The 19,074-nt window shown below is 44.2% G+C and overlaps 1 protein-coding gene across 2 annotated transcripts in view; it reads left to right on the top strand.

Annotated features, from left to right (window-relative positions):
- Window positions 1-19,074, top strand: part of LOC139755421 (two pore potassium channel protein sup-9-like) — an 872,258-nt gene that overhangs the window by 850,015 nt on the left and 3,169 nt on the right. For both annotated transcript variants that reach the window (XM_071673713.1, XM_071673714.1), the window contains exons 6-7: window positions 3,085-3,272; window positions 14,962-15,134. In XM_071673713.1, coding sequence (XP_071529814.1) covers window positions 3,085-3,272; window positions 14,962-15,134 — 361 coding nt within the window. The remainder of the gene's footprint in view (window positions 1-3,084; window positions 3,273-14,961; window positions 15,135-19,074) is intronic.

Here is a 19,074-nt window from a genome sequence, read left to right as displayed (position 1 = left end):
GAAATGGAAATGAAATAAAAGTCCAAAGGTGGAGTGGTACAAAGGTGAGGCAGAGACCTGATCATGTCCTGGGATATGACTGAAATGGAGGCGAGAAAAATATAAGAAAAGAAATCCTGTGCCAAGTATCCATAAGACGTATGAGATATTGGGGAAGAAAGACCCTCCAGCAAACACCAATATATCCAGGAAGCACCAACGCGCTAAAATAAAAGAAACAAACAAAAAAAAAAAGCTGAAATTGCAGAATCTAAGATTGCCCACCAGGGTAAAAGAAGGAAAAAAAAAAAAAAAGGCACACTACTCGAGTCTTGACTATTTCAGGACTTCCAATCAAGGTGGAGCAAATCGAGCTTCAAAAACCTCGATGCGAGAACGCCTTTGGTGTGCGTGGGGCAGCTGCTGCTGCTACAGGAGGTTTGGCTCACCAAACAACGTCAAGAAGTTCTGGCTGAGGATGTGTTAAGGCTGGCCAACATGGCTGTCTAGAACCTCGAATGATAAAGAAAAAAGAAAAAAAAGGCCCAAAATATTCGGGCCAGACAACTTGGTGGCGGCCAGGTGTTGTCTGTCACAAAAGAATACCCCGGAAAGAAAGGGACAAGGAATGAAACACAAGAGTAGGGTATAGAAAATGTGAAGGCGTGGTTTCATCCCGTGTGCTTCCATAGGGTGAAATTATAAAGGTTCGTCTAGAGAGTTCTCGCTCTAAAGGAGTCCATTATTTCTATCACTCCTCCTGGAGCTCTCTCTCTCTCTCTCTCTCTCTCTCTCTCTCTCTCTCTCTCTCTCTCTCTCTCTCTCTCTCTCTCTCTCCAGTCCGCAGGAGCCCCATAAGAGGAGTCCTTGGTCTGTATAGTATAGAATAAAAAAAAAGAATCTCCACTGACCAATCTAATTCAGTCCGGATTACCCAATCTTACAGAACTGTCGCTGAAGATCAGACAATAATTATACGCATGTGTCACACATGTGCTCTTGCCAGCGCAGACCATCCCAGCAGGGGTCCCCTTCCATTCACATGTTAATGAACTGTTCCAGCTTAATGGTCCTCCAAAAGAGGGGGTCTTCCTCCTACAGCCAAACCTAACAGTGAGGGAGAGAGAAAAAAGGATATACTCTCATCTGCTGGGTCAAAAAGGTGGGGGTGAGTAATCAAACAAAAGAAGCGAGGGTGAAAAGGATTTTGTCGGATGAACTGTACTACCAAAAGCTTATGAATTTTGAGGAATATAAGACAGATAATACGATACTGTCGGGGTTCGTAAGGTAACAGACCTTCAGAGAAGCTGGAAGTAAAAGAGGAATAATGGACAGAATGTGGGAAGATGGTCTCCCAACCTTGTAAAAACTGCACCATTATCTTACAGGCTACGTAAATATGAGTATAATCTTCCATTAGAAGAATGGAGACGACCGATGATTTCCCCCCCATCTCCAAAGTGCCGCTGGCTTCTCCTCTGTAGAGACTCTGTGTCGTCGACTGACGGTGAGGCAGCCTCGCCAAAGGTGACTTTTGGACACACGTTTCCATTTCGTCCGTTCGTTTATCTGGGTCACTCTCGGTTCCTTTCGTGGAAACCTTCGTCCACTGCACCATCATAGGTATGGATATTGAGGGACGCCCTAGCACTCCAGGACCTCTCAGGGTTATCGTGTATCCTCCTCCTCTTCTTCCTCTCACTCCTCCTCCTCCTCCTCCTCCTCCTCCCTTCCGGTCCGGACGAGGTGCAGAATTCCTTCATTTCCCTGATATAAAGTTTCTAAAGACCCACTGGCTCAGAAACATGAGTAGGTGGCTCTATCTGTCTGACTCTCCTCCTCCCTCCACCCCTAACCACCGCTGTATCACCCCCTCCCTCCCTCCCTCCCTCCCTCCCTCCCTCCCTCGTCTCCCCTCTTGGCACCCCCTCCCCTCCCCCCCTACTATTTCGACCATATCCCAACCTTTTGCCCACATCTCTCCTCCATCACCTTATCCATAACCTTTTCATAGAAATAATGGGAAGAAAAAAAATAATATAATCTTCCCGGAAAGGAGAGTGTGGCATCTTGGTCCATGATGTTGTGGAGCCAAGAATAAGTCTTAAGAATGGTGGAGGGTTTTTTTTTTTCATTTTTTTTATCCTTGCTTGGTCATGAACTGGAACCATTTTCTTTTCCTGACTTTTAGTATCTCAAGGATCTCTCTCTCTCTCTCTCTCTCTCTCTCTCTCTCTCTCTCTCTCTCTCTCTCTCTCTCTCTCCTCTCTCTTTCTGTCCCCTCTCTTCTCTCCCCCCCTCTCTCTCTCTCTCTCTCTCTCTCTCTCTCTCTCTCTCTCTCTCTCTCTCTCCTCTCTTCCCCCCCCCCTCTCTCTCTCTCTCTCTCTCTCTCTCTCTCTCTCTCTCTCTCTCTCTCTCCTCTCTTTCTCCCCCCCCCCTCTCTCTCTCTCTCTCTCTCTCTCTCTCTCTCTCTCTCTCTCTCTCTCTCTCTCTCTCTCTCTCTCTCTCCTCTCTTTCTCCCCCTCTCTCTCTCTCTCTCTCTCTCTCTCTCTCTCTCTCTCTCTCTCTCTCTCTCTCTCCTGTGATCAATCCCCTCTGAGTACTCCAACGTTTTCGTAACGCAGTGTGTTGTTATTAAGCAACACAATTCTCACTGCCAGCACTGCTCCCTACACACACACACACACACACACACACACACGTTTAACACCCTCATTACCCCAACTTCGGCACACGACAACACTAAAGCCATCTCCAACAACACCTCGATTTCTTCCACCACCACCGACATATCTACCATCCCTATCACCACCACTATACCCCCTGCTCCACCACAACCATCACCACCAACAATAGAACCACCAAAACTACCACCATACGTCATCACCACCATTATATCCACCACTTAACTATCACCAACACCATCACCACCGCCCTAACTGCCACAACTGTCACCATACGTCATCACCACCACCACCATTCGTCATCGCCACCATCATATCCACCACTTAACTATCACCATCACCATCGCCCTCATTACTACAGCCGTCATCATGCGTTCTCACCACCACACACCACACTAACGACCACTTCTCTCCTCAGGGTTCGGGGACATGGTGGCTCTGCAGAAGGAGCACGCCCTGGACGAGAAGCCAGAGTACGTGGCCTTCGCCCTCATCTTCATCCTCTTCGGCATGGCCATTGTCGCCGCCTCCCTCAACCTGTTCGTCCTGCGCTTCGTCACCATGAACACCGAGGACGAGAGACGAGACGAGGCAGAGGCCCTCCAGGTACGACTTATGGGAGAGAGAGAGAGAGAGAGAGAGAGAGAGAGAGAGAGAGAGAGAGAGAGAGAGAGAGAGAGGGGACTTGGTGGAATGGGAGGAGAAACGGAAAAGAAAGAAGTGGAGAGAGAGAGAGAGAGAGAGAGAGAGAGAGAGAGAGAGCCACAGGCATGGGGATTGATTATCGGAGTGATTAAGAGAGAGTACGAGTGGATGAAATTGTTGACTGATGGACTAAGCGATAAATTATTAACGGTATAAGGCTAGGGGAAGGTGGGGGAGAATGGTGTAGGGAGAGTAGTAGTAGTAGTAGTAGTAGTAGTAGTAAAAAAGCCGGGAAGAGAGGCGGAACCACCGAGGAGAGAGAGAGAGAGAGAGAGAGAGCCCCGCCTCATCATCATCCTACGTCATTCGTATAATCTCTGTTGTTTATTTCTTCATTTCACTGTTATTCTTCTTAATTCATCCTCTTTATTACCCTACGAGTCCTCATATTACACTCCATACTGCTTATCCCATTATCATCCGCTCATCACACTTGTTCACAATCACATGGATGAACTGCTCGTCTTCCTATTATCATCACCTTTTCATCATCCTATTTCTAGCACTTGCTTATCATCCTAGTATCGCCTGCTCATAATCCTGTATATCAATTGCTTATCCTATTATCACGTGGTAATCACCCGGCTATCATATACTATATCGTTCAGTTATCACCCCCTTATCTTCCTGGTATCACCAGCTCAATCATCCTGTTATCACTAGCTCAATCATCCTGTTATCACCTGCTCAATCATCCTGATATCACCAGCTCAATCATCCTGATATCACCTGCTCAATCATCCTGTTATCACCTGCTCAATCATCCTGATATCACCAGCTCAATCATCCTGTTATCACCTGCTCAATCATCCTGTTATCCCCTCTGTATCATATTATCACCTGTCTATCACCCCTATTAACACTTGCTTATCACCCAATTACCACGTGTTCATCACCCTATTACCACCTGCTCATCATCTTGTTATCACCCGAAAGAAGAGTTAACAAACGGAACGCTTCACCAATCAGAGTAATAGTGAAGGTGATACCAGAAATTCTTTTAAGCAGACTTGTTAAACATTTCGCTCCAAGTACACGACGAAGATTATTCGTCCCTTAGCCATAAGACAAGTTGGTAGGTCTCCCTCCTCGAGAGATAATGCAAGTCTTCCTACTCCTGCAGCAGTTGATGACGCTCTCAGACAGCCTCTTTAGAAACCCAATGGTCAGTTAATGTTTGAATTCAATTGTATTCAGTTGTATACTCCGGCCGACCCAAGACACACCCTGCCTCTCTCTCTCTCTCTCTCATCTCCTCCCCACCCCACAAGCACCATTTCAATATCCTACCGTCCTACCACTTCCTGTATCGCTTTCATTATTAGCTGATCCACCAAATTCTTACCTCCCACCACCGCGCACCCTCTCACTATTTCATGTCATTCTATCTTATCATATCACCCTCGCCTCCTACCACAACCACACCCCTCCATTAATTCACTGTCTTGCTCTCTCTCTCTCTCTCCCCTCCCAATACATCACCCTCACATTATCTCACCACTACACTATCACACAGTCTCGCTGGAGGGAGAGAAATTCTGAATCGACAGAAATCTACAGTGTTCCCTCCTCCGGTCCCTGTCTCTATGGAGGCCGACAACTCCGTTGGCAGATGTCACACGACAAAAGAATCCCTGATCTCTGTCCTTAAATTAAGTTCTTGGAAAAAAAAGTGTAATATTGCCATATTACTGTTCTGAATATACTGTAATTCAGAAGAGTCACAATATAGTTTGGAAAGATGTTTATGGTTTTTGCTTTATGAATTAAACGTCTCGATTTTCCTATTCATACGTATGTGAGGAGATCTAAAGACTGTTGTTGTGAGTTGTCAACATAAGGGAAGGTCTCGGGGGTTGATGACCAAGGCTTGCTGGTCGAGGCCTCCCCTCCCCCCAAAAGCCATTTCCCCTTTCTGCCTCCCACTCTCACTCTCTTATCAACCACTCAATCTTCCTTAAACTTTCTTTACTTCCCTCTCTCCCGTTCCTCTTCTTATCCGTTCATTTCATTCACTTAGTTTTCACTCTCCTCTTCCCTTCTCCAGTGTCTGCGACCCTCCCTTCCCCTCCCTTCCTTCAAGCCTCTCCCTCCACACAGTCACCTCATCAGCCGGGCGATCGATGAAGTAGCAAATAATCAGCAATTTGGCCATTCCACCGTACAAGCCTTACTGATCACTTGGCGATGGCAGACATAACAGAGAATAAAGGCTGATTACATGTCGTTTGGACGAGGCAGTTAGGTGGTATTTGGTGAGCAAGGAACAGAAAAAGGAATGGAGGAGAGTGCAACAGCCGACGGTGTAAGGTAAACAAATGAGTTAAGGTGCAAAGGGGGGAAGCGATTGTGTGGTGATAACGAAGGGAAGGACTGAAAAATAAGCTAAGAATGGAAATGAAACACACAGCGATAAAAATGTGTCTAAGGCAGGAAGATTCACAGACGAAATGGTGCGTAAAGGGAGGATATCTTGACTTTAGGAACGTCCTTCGAGTGTGAGTGGAATCAAGACGTGGAGAAGTTCTAGTAAATCTGCACTAATACAGCTTGGAATTGCTCATCATCCAGTAATGTCTTGCATATTTAGGAGTCCGCCTTCACCATCACCATGTCGGGCGGTGCTCAGATATCCCGCGGTGTCCAAATTTGTGATGCAGTGTACGAATATGGCGGTGCAATATCAAGATATATTGGGTTTTACAGTAACCAAATATCCAGTGTCCGAATAGTGTGGTGTCACATCGAAGTACTGTGATGTACTGTCCATACACTGTGGTACACGTTTCGAACACTTTGTTACACTGTTCCAGCATTGTGGTACGGAGTCCAAGGACTGTAATGCATTGCCTAAATACTATAACACATCGTCCCAAATACTGTGGTGTGGTGAACAAAGTCTGTGGCGCATTGCCCAAATACTATGGCACGTCGTCCCAAATACTTTGGTGTGGTGGACAAAGACTGTGGCGCATTGCCCAAATACTGGGGTATGTCGTCCCAGATACTGTGGTGTGGTGAACAAAGACTGTGGCACATTGCCCAAATACTGTGGCACATCGTCCCAAATACTGTGGTGTGGTGGACAAAGACTGTGGCACATTGCCCAAATACTGTGGCACGTCGCCCCAAATACTTTGGTGTGGTGGACAAAGACTGTGGCGCATTGCCCAAATACTGTGGCACGTCGTCCCAAATACTGTGGCACATCATCCCAAATACTGTGGTGTAGTGAACAAAGCCTGTGGTGCATTGCCTAGATACCGTGGCACATCGTCCAAGAGCTAATACTTTGCTCAAATACTGTCGCAAATCGTTCAAAAACTGGTGCATTGCCCAAAGACTGTGGCACATCGTCCCAAATATTGCGGTGTGGTGAACAAAGACTGTGGCGCATTGCCTAGATACCGTGGCACATCGTCCAAGAGCTAACACTTTGCCCAAATACTGTCGCAAATCGTTCAAAAACTGGTGCATTGCCCAAAGACTGTGGCACATCGTCCCAAATACTGCGGTGTAGTGAACAAAGACTGTGGCGCATTGCCCAGATACTGAGACACATTTGTCCAAAACACTGTGGCGTAGTGAACAAAGACTGGTGCATTGCCCAGATATGAAAGTGAGAATATTGCAGCGCACTGCATAGAGAATGTGATTACAGGCTACTCGTATTCAAAAGAACTTGCGTCCAAATTACACTTTCGACAACTGCAAGTGCGTCATGAGCTGCAGTGTAATGGTGTCCATTGTATTTGGCCCTTATTACTCAGGAGCGATATCCTGACCTACGATTCTCTCGATATATTTGGTATCTTGCCACTTCAAGATGTTCTTAAAGATGGCATGCACGTGCGTGCAGGATGCTGATCGTGTTACACTCACGTTGAGGCCCAACTACGAACATGAGAGAGAGGATGATGATGCCAGATGTAATGAGGCGTAACACAGGCACAAGTTTACCACATTAGGTGTGTCTCCCATTCACATATTTACCTCATCTGTCACAAATCTGAATACTGAAGTTTACAGTGTCCAAATATCTCCACTGTACAGTGTTCAAATATCGAGAAAGCACTGCATGAAAGTCCCAGATTCGAACCTCGAAGATATACCAAAGCCAAAAGTACTGGAACAGAAAATATTATTCTGCTATGCTAAAACTTGCCATTCTCCAGCATTTCATATCCGAGGCCGCTAAATTCGCCCTTTTGATTCCGAGGGAGGAGTTTGGCAATGTGGGGATGGTGAGTTAGATCGGTGCCTGAGAGAGAGAGAGAGAGAGAGAGAGAGAGAGAGAGAGAGAGAGAGAGAGAGAGAGAGAGAGAACCAATATCATCATGAGTACGAGGGCCATCCAGTGTGTGGATAGCAACAGCGGCAGGCATCCTTCGTGGACATAACCTTCAACAGTAACTCACCGTAACAAGTCACCGCCGTGAGAGAGGTCTTATTACCGACCATAACCAGCACTAGACCCAGAGACGGGACATAGGACACCCTGCATAGCCTAGAGTTCTTCAACTCTTTATCCTGAACGAGGTATTTGAAGTCGAAGACCACCACCAGTTTCCTTCATCACCAAAAGTGTCCTTCACCACCACCACCAGTTTCCTTCATATGGACTTAATACAGACCCCCAGAGCTATAAGAACAACAGGTTCCATGGACGACGCCTAATCCATTACTTACCTCTAAGAGAGACGCGAATAAGCCAAGATAACGCCTCCGGTTGCATCAGCGAATTCGGAAATAATCTTCTGTGGAGAGAAATGAGTTCGCCAGCGGCGGTGACGCAAGAAACGAAAGAGAGTTTAATATAAAGTTTTGAGAACTCGAAATCTTTTTTTTCCTTTTTTTCTCTTCAGACCGATGATATTTTTGGAGGGTTCCCGGATGGCATTTTATGGATTTGTCTTTGACGATTTAAAACATCAAGTGGTGATATTATCAAATGCTCCGCTTAAATGGTATCGTATGATTCTGAACATAATGTTACAGATGTACTCGCTGCGATGAACAGAGATATATTTGAGCCTCCAAATAAATCACTGGTAAGACGGACATACAACATGAGGCCTAATGATCCATGACGAGGTTATATACCGACTTGAACTGAACTTTGGTGGAAAAAAGGATAGTAAATAATAAAGTACCACTCCACCCATCCACCTCTCCCTCTGGCTCAACTGCTGACAGAAAAAAAAAAAACATTATATAGACATCATACTGCCAATAAACATCATTAAAATCCAACGTTATGATTTCAACTGTAAACATCACTAGTATCTGATGTTCGTGGCTTGATCTGTGAACATTACCAACATCCATTGTTAAACACCTGACCTCAAAACATCACTAGTGTCCGACGCAATGGGCCTTCGTCTATAGATATCGAAATCTAGTGATCAAGGTTTGATATCGGGGCATCATCAGCATCGGACACTGAGGATATGATCTGTAGACACCACTAACAGCCGGGTTAAGACAAGTCTAAACATCTCTATCCGCTTCAAACATCTGCAAACATCACTGGCAATCGATTTCAAAAGCCTTATAAACAAAAAAAAACTTGGTATCACTTTGAATTCGCAAATCCCTCATCACTTATTATACTTTATGACATAACCAAGAGAATACCAGACACAGAAGAAAAGTTAAAATCACGTTGAATAAGAGCGATAATGTCTTAAAGAGATGCTTTGCGTCTGTAGATTTTACATACTCGATGAAACAAAATGAAGCTGCTTAGAGGACAGGTTCTCGTTGTAATCCTAATAAGAATCGCTGTCCCCCCCACGACAATTGAATGTACGATCATCGGTAACTTAGGACAGTCGCCCAAAGCCAGCGAAACGGGTGGTTCTGGCTAATAGAAATTACTGTCATATAAAGACAATGAAACGGGTGATCCTCGTTGACAGATATGACTTCTCAAGACAAGTAAACGGGCAAAGGGATGTTTAAAGGTGGGTGAGCAAGGGAGAGGAAAAAATATGGAGGGTCAGGGAGGAGGGGTGAGGATGATGGGAGGCAAGGGAGGGTGGAATAAGGCTAGGGAGGACGAGGGAAGGATAAAGGGGGTGGAGAGAGCAGGAGAGGAATGGTAAGACAGGATAAAGGGCAGCGAGGAGAGTCAAGGAGCAAAAACACCAGACAGGAAACGGCGAGGGAAATACAAGGACCAGCCGCGGAAGCGATGCGGCGCAGAGGTGAAACCAAGGAAGACAAGGGAGAGTAAGGGAAGAAAAGTGAGAGTAAGGGAATACGAGGGAGAGTAAAGGAAGACAAGGGACAGTAAGGGAGGACAAGGGACAGTAAGGGAAGACAAGGAACAGTGAGGGAGGAAAAGGGATAGTGAGGGAGGACAAAGGGATAGTGAGGAAAGACGCAAGTGCTGTGAGTGAAGATAAAAGGCGGTGAATGTAAGTAATAGTGACGAATATTGAGAGAATTGAAGGATGAATAGAGAGGTGAAAGCAAGGCAGAACGAAGTAAGTTGAGGGAGAAATGAGGAGAAAGATGAGGTAATGTAAATGAGGGGAAGAGTAGATCAAGAAAAATTAGAAGGGTGGAGAGGTTAGGTAAAGTCACTGTGAAATATTATACATCATGAGGGATACAAGAGGGGGATCCCATAACCCACGGCTCTCAGATCCTCCAAAATCATCCCATTTTTCCACACGAACTCTTTCCTTTAACTCGTATTTTCTTCCTGTCCAGCGGTGGTCATGATTTTCTAGAATTCTCAACAATTACAATTAATCTTCTTTGCAAAGGTTCTCATCCAATAACCAGTCCCACAGGAACAATCGACTTCTTGTGTTATGTTCTTGTCTGCACTGCTGTCGAAGATTAGTTTCCGCGATTTAATCCCATATATTCCTCTTTTTCTTCACACTCTCGTTTTATAGATGGTTTCGGTGAACAGAATCGAAACAAGATTTCCCTCGCGATGCCAGTGGGGTGAACACCTGCGTCATCTCACTTGCTCTAAGTCCCGGAGACAGGCTTGCCTCGGGGGGGCCCCGAGTCATTCGGCCCCAGAGACCTTGAGAGAGGGAGGGAGGCAACATCCTCGTAGACTGGATAGGATGGTGAAAGAGGTGCTTGCGGGACAGTTGAGGCAGAAAGTAGTAGAAACCCTCCTCGATATACAGGCACTACTTTATCCTGAAGTGAATGGTATTCTTGCTGATGTTGGAATAGCTGTTCAGAAGAAAGTTGTTCTACACATTATCCCTAGCTAAAGTGATACAAATATTGCAGTGTTCAAGTAAGGTTTCCTTGATGAAAATAATGTGGTTATTCTGAACATAGTCATGTTAATGCGGACGTGAACTGAAATGATTTGAGACTCACTACGAGGAGGCAAGTGACTTACAGAAAGCTATCGACTGAAACTGAATTTTTACACTCAGTTTTAATCAGGTTACTTGTTACTCCCTCGCAGATGCTGCTAAAGTCAAAATGGAGAGAGGAAATAGGTTCAGTAATGAGAAAACGAGTGAGTACTGGAGCGAGGAGAGGAAAGAAGCCGAGCTAAGCAATGTCGAGTGGAGACGTCAGCGTAAGAGTTGATAGGGTTAGAGGCTGAAGAAGGAAGATCGTTTCTGGAGAGAAAAATATGAACGTAGGCAATCCGACAGGACACTGAAGCACATCACCACTGTTGAAAGCATAAAAGTGGGGGAAGTTGGTCCATTAAAGACCAAGGATTATGCATTAGGGAAGAGATAAAACAAGGGAAGCCAAAATAAAAAGAAATCTAATAGGCAAAGACTTTCTCCAAACCTTGGGTTTTTAGAGAGAAGAGAAGGAGAAAAAAAAAGAGGCTGGAGCTGGCTCAAAGACACGTTCCCTAAAGAGACAAGGAGATATGCCATTTGGACCATATGTCTTGGGAGAGGACTCTGAGGATCTTGCGGGGGAAAGAGATAAGATACGACATAGTCTCAGTAGATGGAGGTATACCTCGCAAACGCGGGAGACAGCGACAAAGTATAAAAAAAAAAAAAAAAAAAAAATATATGGTTTCAGAAGTGGTAGAGGATGTGTGGATCAGGTGTTTGCTTTGAAGAATGTATGTGAGAAATACTTAGAAAAGCAAATGGATTTGTATGTAGCATGTATGGATCTGGAGAAGGCATATGATAGAGTTGATAGAGATGCTCTGTGGAAGGTATTAAGAATATATGGTGTGGGAGGAAAGTTGTTAGAAGCAGTGAAAAGTTTTTATCGAGGATGTAAGGCATGTGTACGTGTAGGAAGAGAGGAGAGTGATTGGTTCTCGGTGAATGTAGGTTTGCGGCAGGGGTGTGTGATGTCTCCATGGTTGTTTAATTTGTTTATGGATGGGGTTGTTAGGGAGGTAAATACAAGAGTTTTGGAAAGAGGGGCAAGTATGAAGTCTGTTGGGGATGAGAGAGCTTGGGAAGTGAGTCAGTTGTTGTTCGCTGATGATACAGCGCTGGTGGCTGATTCATGTGAGAAACTGCAGAAGCTGGTGACTGAGTTTGGTAAAGTGTGTGGAAGAAGAAAGTTAAATGTGAATAAGAGCAAGGTTATTAGGTACAGTAGGGTTGAGGGTCAAGTCAATTGGGAGGTGAGTTTGAATGGAGAAAAACTGGAGGAAGTGAAGTGTTTTAGATATCTGGGAGTGGATCTGGCAGCGGATGGAACCATGGAAGCGGAAGTGGATCATAGGGTGGGGGAGGGGGCGAAAATTCTGGGGGCCTTGAAGAATGTGTGGAAGTCGAGAACATTATCTCGGAAAGCAAAAATGGGTATGTTTGAAGGAATAGTGGTTCCAACAATGTTGTATGGTTGCGAGGCGTGGGCTATGGATAGAGTTGTGCGCAGGAGGATGGATGTGCTGGAAATGAGATGTTTGAGGACAATGTGTGGTGTGAGGTGGTTTGATCGAGTGAGTAACGTAAGGGTAAGAGAGATGTGTGGAAATAAAAAGAGCGTAGTTGAGAGAGCAGAAGAGAGTGTTTTGAAGTGGTTTGGGCACATGGAGAGAATGAGTGAGGAAAGATTGACCAAGAGGATATATGTGTCGGAGGTGGAGGGAACGAGGAGAAGAGGGAGACCAAATTGGAGGTGGAAAGATGGAGTGAAAAAGATTTTGTGTGATCGGGGCCTGAACATGCAGGAGGGTGAAAGGAGGGCAAGGAATAGAGTGAATTGGAGCGATGTGGTATACCGGGGTTGACGTGCTGTCAGTTGATTGAATCAAGGCATGTGAAGCGTCTGGGGTAAACCATGGAAAGCTGTGTAGGTATGTATATTTGCGTGTGTGGACGTATGTATATACATGTGTATGGGGGGGGGGTGGGCCATTTCTTTCGTCTGTTTCCTTGCGCTACCTCGCAAACGCGGGAGACAGCGACAAAGTATAATAAATATATAAATATAAATATAAATATATATATATATATATATATATATATATATATATATATATATATATATATGGTGGTATGTTTAGGGATAAGATTAGATTAGATGTGCAGTTACCAAAAACAGAGTTAGTGGAAAATGAGCGAAGCTAGGTTCGAATCCAAATAAAAAATAAGTGTAAAGAAAACGAATTATGACCACACACATGTAACTAAGCTAGGAGGAGGCTAGGTGAAGGACAAATTGCCGAAAAGAACAGCTTCATCAGTCCAAGAGTTAATTAGGTAGCCTCAGACGGATCAGGTCAGAAAAGAGGAGGAAAGGTTGATTGACAAATGTTCATACCAATGCTTTTAGCTAAAACTCAGTAATATTTACTTCAACGAGTATGCTCGTTTCTATGACCACCTTTACAGAGAGCCGAGATGAATGTGAACCGAGAATCAAAAGAACTTGTCGCATCATTGAGAAAGTGATCCATACTCACTCACTTGTAGAAAACAGCAGTTACATAAATTCATGATATACCCTGGCAAATGACAGCATACGATTGTTTATAGGCCATTTAACTCGTCTGTTCCTAACGGTTTCCTAAATTCCCTGGCCAAATATGATACGTTTCTTTGTATAAGAATAAATCTCACAAGGAATCAACAGTATTTGATAGAATATATTTGTCATAACGCATCAGAATGTTCGTAACCTATTTAATGAGAGAGAGAGAGAGAGAGAGAGAGAGAGAGAGAGAGAGAGAGAGAGAGAGAGAGAGAGAGTAGCAGAAACAAGTGTTCCTTGATTATTCGCTCTGGGTAGAAAGTGCACCCGAGAGAGAAGGAAAGCGAGAACGAGGAAGACGGACAATGAATTATTAGGGAAGAAATGGGCCTCTTTCTCCCTCCTAGTGAAGCAATTTTCTCAACTCTCCTTCATCTACGGGAGGAATAAGGGAAGGTGCTTCTTAAGGTTTTCTCCTGTGTATGGCTGGCGTGTAGGGTGCAAGTTCCAGGCTTCCAGGATGAGCACCATCAAGGCATGTTTTCCAGGAAAGCCTAGCTTGAATATCAACTTGGCCAACACGACTTTCCATCTCGAATAACCATAGAATGCCTATAGGGTTATCCTCCGCATCTTATCGTATTTTTGTACCATTTGCTGTCTTATAAACTAAAAATAATTGAATTTCGTGTTACGTATATATTAAGAGGATATAGTATTTTACTAGGCCCTTTCCTTTCCGTTTGACCCGATCTCTCTTGTCAGCTACTGAATAGTGACCTTCAGAAACCCTACTTCAGTGACCTGACTTCCATAAGGCGTGACCTGTGACCAGCTGAAGGTCGGGCTGGCGACTTGTTCTACACCTTCCTCAAATGACAGGTTTTGCTTAGGGAGGTCAGGTCTCTTAAGGTCAAAATTCAGGAAATGAAACAAGACACGAGGATGGTCAGAAGGAAGAGGTCGTAGGCAGTGTGACCTGTATGAAACCTGTGATACTTTCCCCGAGACTGAAGGAATGACACGACTGAAGTGTGACCAGTGACCTGGGATGTGGTGGTGTATCCATAACGTGATGATGGGATTGTCCCGCAAGACTTGAGCTGAAAATCAGTTTGTGACCTATTGAACTGCTGATTGTAACTTGAACTAGTCGTGACCTTTGGTTTGCTGAAGATTATCCTGCATTTGTGAGCTGTTAGATATCTAAAACTAACAGTCAAGGATGGCCTGTGAACTGCCACAGGAGTGAACGCTTGACTATAGTCAGGCATGGCATCTGACGGACTTGGATGAGACCTGTATCTTAGACTATGGAGAGACCAGGGACCTGCTTCGATTTGACGTGTGGCCAGGTCGAGGTATTATCGTTAACATGCCCTGTGTGCAGTCAGTGACCAGGCTGAGGGATGGGTAATGATGAATCATGGACATGGTAGATGACCGGAGCGAGTGTCAGTCTGTATACGCTGACAAGGGCTTGTAACACCATCAGGTCATAACCATAGTTAAGCAAGACCTGTGACCTGGCCTTGGTCCACTTGTGACCTCTTCTTAACCAATGACCCAAGTTGAGACTTGTAAAATTAGTGAAACCTGACCATTAATCTGGGGTGTGATGGACCTTGGTAAGAAAGAGGGGCAATACGTGACCTGCACCCAGACGATGAGTGACCTCTGACCTATCTTTCAGGCGGCGGCAGGGGCGGTACGTCTAGAAGGGGACGTGATTACGGCCAACGGGTCCATCTTGTCTGGCCAGTGTCCACAGGAGGGGACTTCCTTCTCCGACCTCACCTCCGTGTGCTCCTGTACCTGCGCCTCTTGTGCCCCATGCCACTCCTTGCCCTTCAGACGCTCCTACAGGTGAGTCTCTCGTGTATATATATATATATATATATATATATATATATATATATATATATATATATATATGTAAATTACCTCAGGGCCCCTTTCTAAGGAGGAGTCCTTATGTTACATAGGATCTCTCTTTCATACGTCCTTGCTACCCAAGGCTGTCCTACATTCAGTAGCAGGGAGAATGGGGCTCCTTTTAAGAGAGTTCTTTGACGAGACTACCTCCTTTATCTTGTTTCAAATGATATTTCAGCCTCGCCAAAAGAGACTTTTCTCTCCTGGCGTAGCCTCAAGCAGTTGGAGTCCAGAGATAGGTAGTTTATTTGAAGAAAGAAACCTGGATGTTCTGGCTCTGAGTGAAACAAAGCTCAAGGACAAAGGGGAAGAATGGTTTGGAAACGTCCTAGGAGTAAATTCAGGGGCTGGTGAAAAGACAAGAGCTATAGGAAGAGTACAATTAATCCTGAAGCAGGAGTTGTGGCAGTGTGTGATAAGCGTGTAAGGAAGGGAACTCTTAGATTGATTTAGGTAAAATTGGAAGTGGATGGCGAGAGACTGGTGATCACTGCTGCTTATCCACCTGCCCATGAAAAGAAAGATCATGAGAGTCAAATGTTTTGGGAGCAGCTGAGTGTGTGTCAGTGGTTTTGATGCACGAGATCGGATATTAGTGATGGGTGATTTAAATGCCAGGGTAAGTAATGTTGCAGCTGAGGGTATGATTAGGGCGCATGGGGTGTTCAGCGTTATGAATGGAAATGGTGAAGAGCTTGTGGAGTTGTGATGAAAAAGCTGGTATTTAGGAATATCTAGTGTGAAAAGAGGGATGTATACATACGTGAGTAGGAAAGATGGTCAACGGACATTACTAGATTACGTGTTAATTGATAGGCGTGTAAAAGAGAGACATTTGGATGTAATGAGCTGAGAGGGGCAGCTGGAGGGATGTTTGATCATCTTGTGGAGGCGAGGAGGAAGAATTGTTGAGGTTTTCGAAAACGAGTAAACAATGTCGGAGAAAAGAGAGTGGCTAGAGTAAGTGAGCTTGGAAAGGAGACTTGTGTGAAGAAAATCCAGAAGAGATTGAGTGTAGAATGGCAAAAGGTGCGAGTAAATGAAGCAAAGATAGTGGGTGAGGAATGGGAGGTATTCAGGGAAGCATTGCTGGTATGTGCGAGAGATGCATGTTGCTGCAAAAAGGTGTTAGGTGTGCAGACTAGAATGGGTAATGAGGAGGGATGAAAAAGCAAAATTTCAAGTGAAAGAGTAAGGAGAGGAGTTTAGGCAGCACTTATAGGGAAGGGGTGCAGTTGATTAGGAGCTCACAAGAGAAAGTGGCAGGAGGGCAAAAGAAAAGTGCATGGGTTGAAAAAGAGGGCAAATGAAAGTTGAAGTGAGAGTATCATTAAACTTTAGGGAAAATAAAATGATGCTCTGGAAGGAAGTAAATAATGTGCGAAAGACAAGGTGGCAAAAGGGGAAGTGATAGCAGGCAGTGTTACCATGAATGAGGAGATTGAGTGAGTATTTTAAAGGATTGTTGAACGTGGCAGTTGTAGGGTATTTTGGTCGAGGTGGTGTGCGAAGTGAAAGTCATGGAGAGTGGTTTCGTGAAGGGAGGTGGTGGTAACAGCCCTACGTAAGATGAAATGCGGCAAGGCGCCGGGAATGGATGGTATCACAGTTAAATTCAAGCAAAGGGATGAGCGTGTTGATTGGTTGGTAAGGATCATGGTAAACTGCTTGAGGATTAGCGGAATGCATGTATAGTGCCATATATATGGCAAAGGGGATAAAGGCGAGTGTTCAAACTACAGAGATATAAGTTTGTCGAGTATTCCTTGAAAATTGTATGGAAGGGTATTGATTGATAGTGTGAAGGCATGTACATATGAGACTGGGGAGGAACAATGTGGTTTCAGTAGTAGTGGAGGATGTGTGGATCATGTGTTGGCATCAAAGTATGTGTGAAAAATACTTAGAAAAACAGATGGATTTGTATGCGTCATTTATGGATCTGCATTGGATTATAAAATTTAGGCTTATAAGCCAAACACTAGGACATCTAAGGCTATTCAATGTTCTTCATACAGCTTAGAATATTTTATCATAGAAATTCATTTTAGCTTAAACAAATAACCAATTTTAGTTTTGATAGACCAAGAAGGGAAGAACGAAAAGTAAAGGAGAGAAAATAGCCCACTTGTATTGTTGTGAGAGCATGGTTTAACCCACATACCAGGGAAAGGAAAATCCCTGCTGCCATAGCTCAATCACTGCTCCACACAAACCCCACCAACGCGTTAAGGTTTATGTAGATCCGGGGAGGCTATGGATCTGGAGAGGGCATATGATAGGGTTAATAGAGATGCTTTGTGGAAGGTCTTAAGAATATATGGTGTAGGACGTAAGCTGCTAGAAGCAGTCAGAAGCTTTTATCTAGGATATAAGGCATGTGCGCGACTAGGAAGAGAGGAGAGAGAATGGTTCCAAGTACGGCAAGGGGGGTTATGTCTCCATGGTTGTTTAATTTGTCTATGGATGAGGTGGTTAAGGAGGTAAATGCAGGAGTCATAGAGAGAGGGAAGTGTATGCAGTTTCCTGGGAATGAGACGTATGGGGCGTGTGTCAGGCGCCATATCTTAAGATATTTAAGTCTAAACATCACATTAGAAGTACACTTCTATGTTTGTAGACACTGGACGTGCACTTCTGGTATGATGTTGAGATTTAAATAACTTTATTAAGTACTGGCACCTGATGAGGTATATTGTCTCCATGAAACAGGTCGTGCTACATGTACGGAAACATTACGTTGAATATGATTTTATGAACTCATACTGAGATTGATTTCACCTAGATAACTTTCATGAACTAATGTGATAATGTGTGTGTGTGTGTGTGTGTGTGCGCGCGCGCCCGCCTTTCTTCTGTTTCTTGGATCTACATCGCTAATACCAGAACTATCGATCAAGTATGATATGTATGAAATTACATATATATATATATATATATATATATATATATATATATATATATATATATATATATATATAAGTAGACAGATGGATGACTACGCAGCGATCATCTGAGAGAATGATTTACATAAACAGAAAGATTGATGAATTCTGTAGGAAAGAGAGAGAAAAATTTGTAAACATAGATACAAACATCTATGTACATATCACTTCATCCCGAACATCATAAAGATTATACGTTACTTTAATTACGTTATGAATCATTCATAGACATTCAATATCCACTTTTGCCGTATAAACCACAGGAACAAAAGACAGAAATTATACGCCAGAAAGATCCTTTTTATCAGAAATGCCTCGTTACGTATGCAAAGTAAGGTAGCTTATGCAAATGCCTCCCCAGCGATTCGAGTGAAGATTATCCTGACACCTCTAGGTCTTATGGCCTCGAGACCCACTGTCGAAACGCATGTTCCCAAGACGCGAACATATTGCTCAAGGCGTCGTGTGACACAAATAGACCTTATGTTCCTGTTCAGTAGTAAACGAGATTGTCCGTTTGTTTCTCTGTCACTATGTCGTGCGGAACATACGGAATGGAACAGGGGTAATTAGTAGGTAGTTAGTGGTACCTGCTGACACTGCTGAGGCAGGAGAGGTAGTGGTAAGCAACCTGTGACCATGGAGATGCTACCAACTTGGTATCAGATGGAATAGTGAGGACTGCGCGGCGAGCCAACAGTGTGGTGTTTGTCACATTCCTCTCCCTAGCCCAATTAGTTTTTCTTTCTTTGCTTTATATCATGCGGGTTGTTGGCACTAAACACAGTATCACCCTCTCTCCATCATTACACAACACTTGACGACACAACTCATATACCACCTCATTCTCTATTCCTGTTTTTCCTTAGTCTGTTCAATTGGAAATTCATGGCTGCACCACAACAACATATTTCTCCGGCGCTGAA

This window comes from Panulirus ornatus, chromosome 19 (genome assembly GCF_036320965.1).
Source record: "Panulirus ornatus isolate Po-2019 chromosome 19, ASM3632096v1, whole genome shotgun sequence".
In the NCBI taxonomy this organism is placed as follows: domain Eukaryota; kingdom Metazoa; phylum Arthropoda; class Malacostraca; order Decapoda; family Palinuridae; genus Panulirus; species Panulirus ornatus.
Note: the sequence above shows the minus strand (reverse complement) of the source record. Positions and strands in the feature narration are given on the sequence as shown.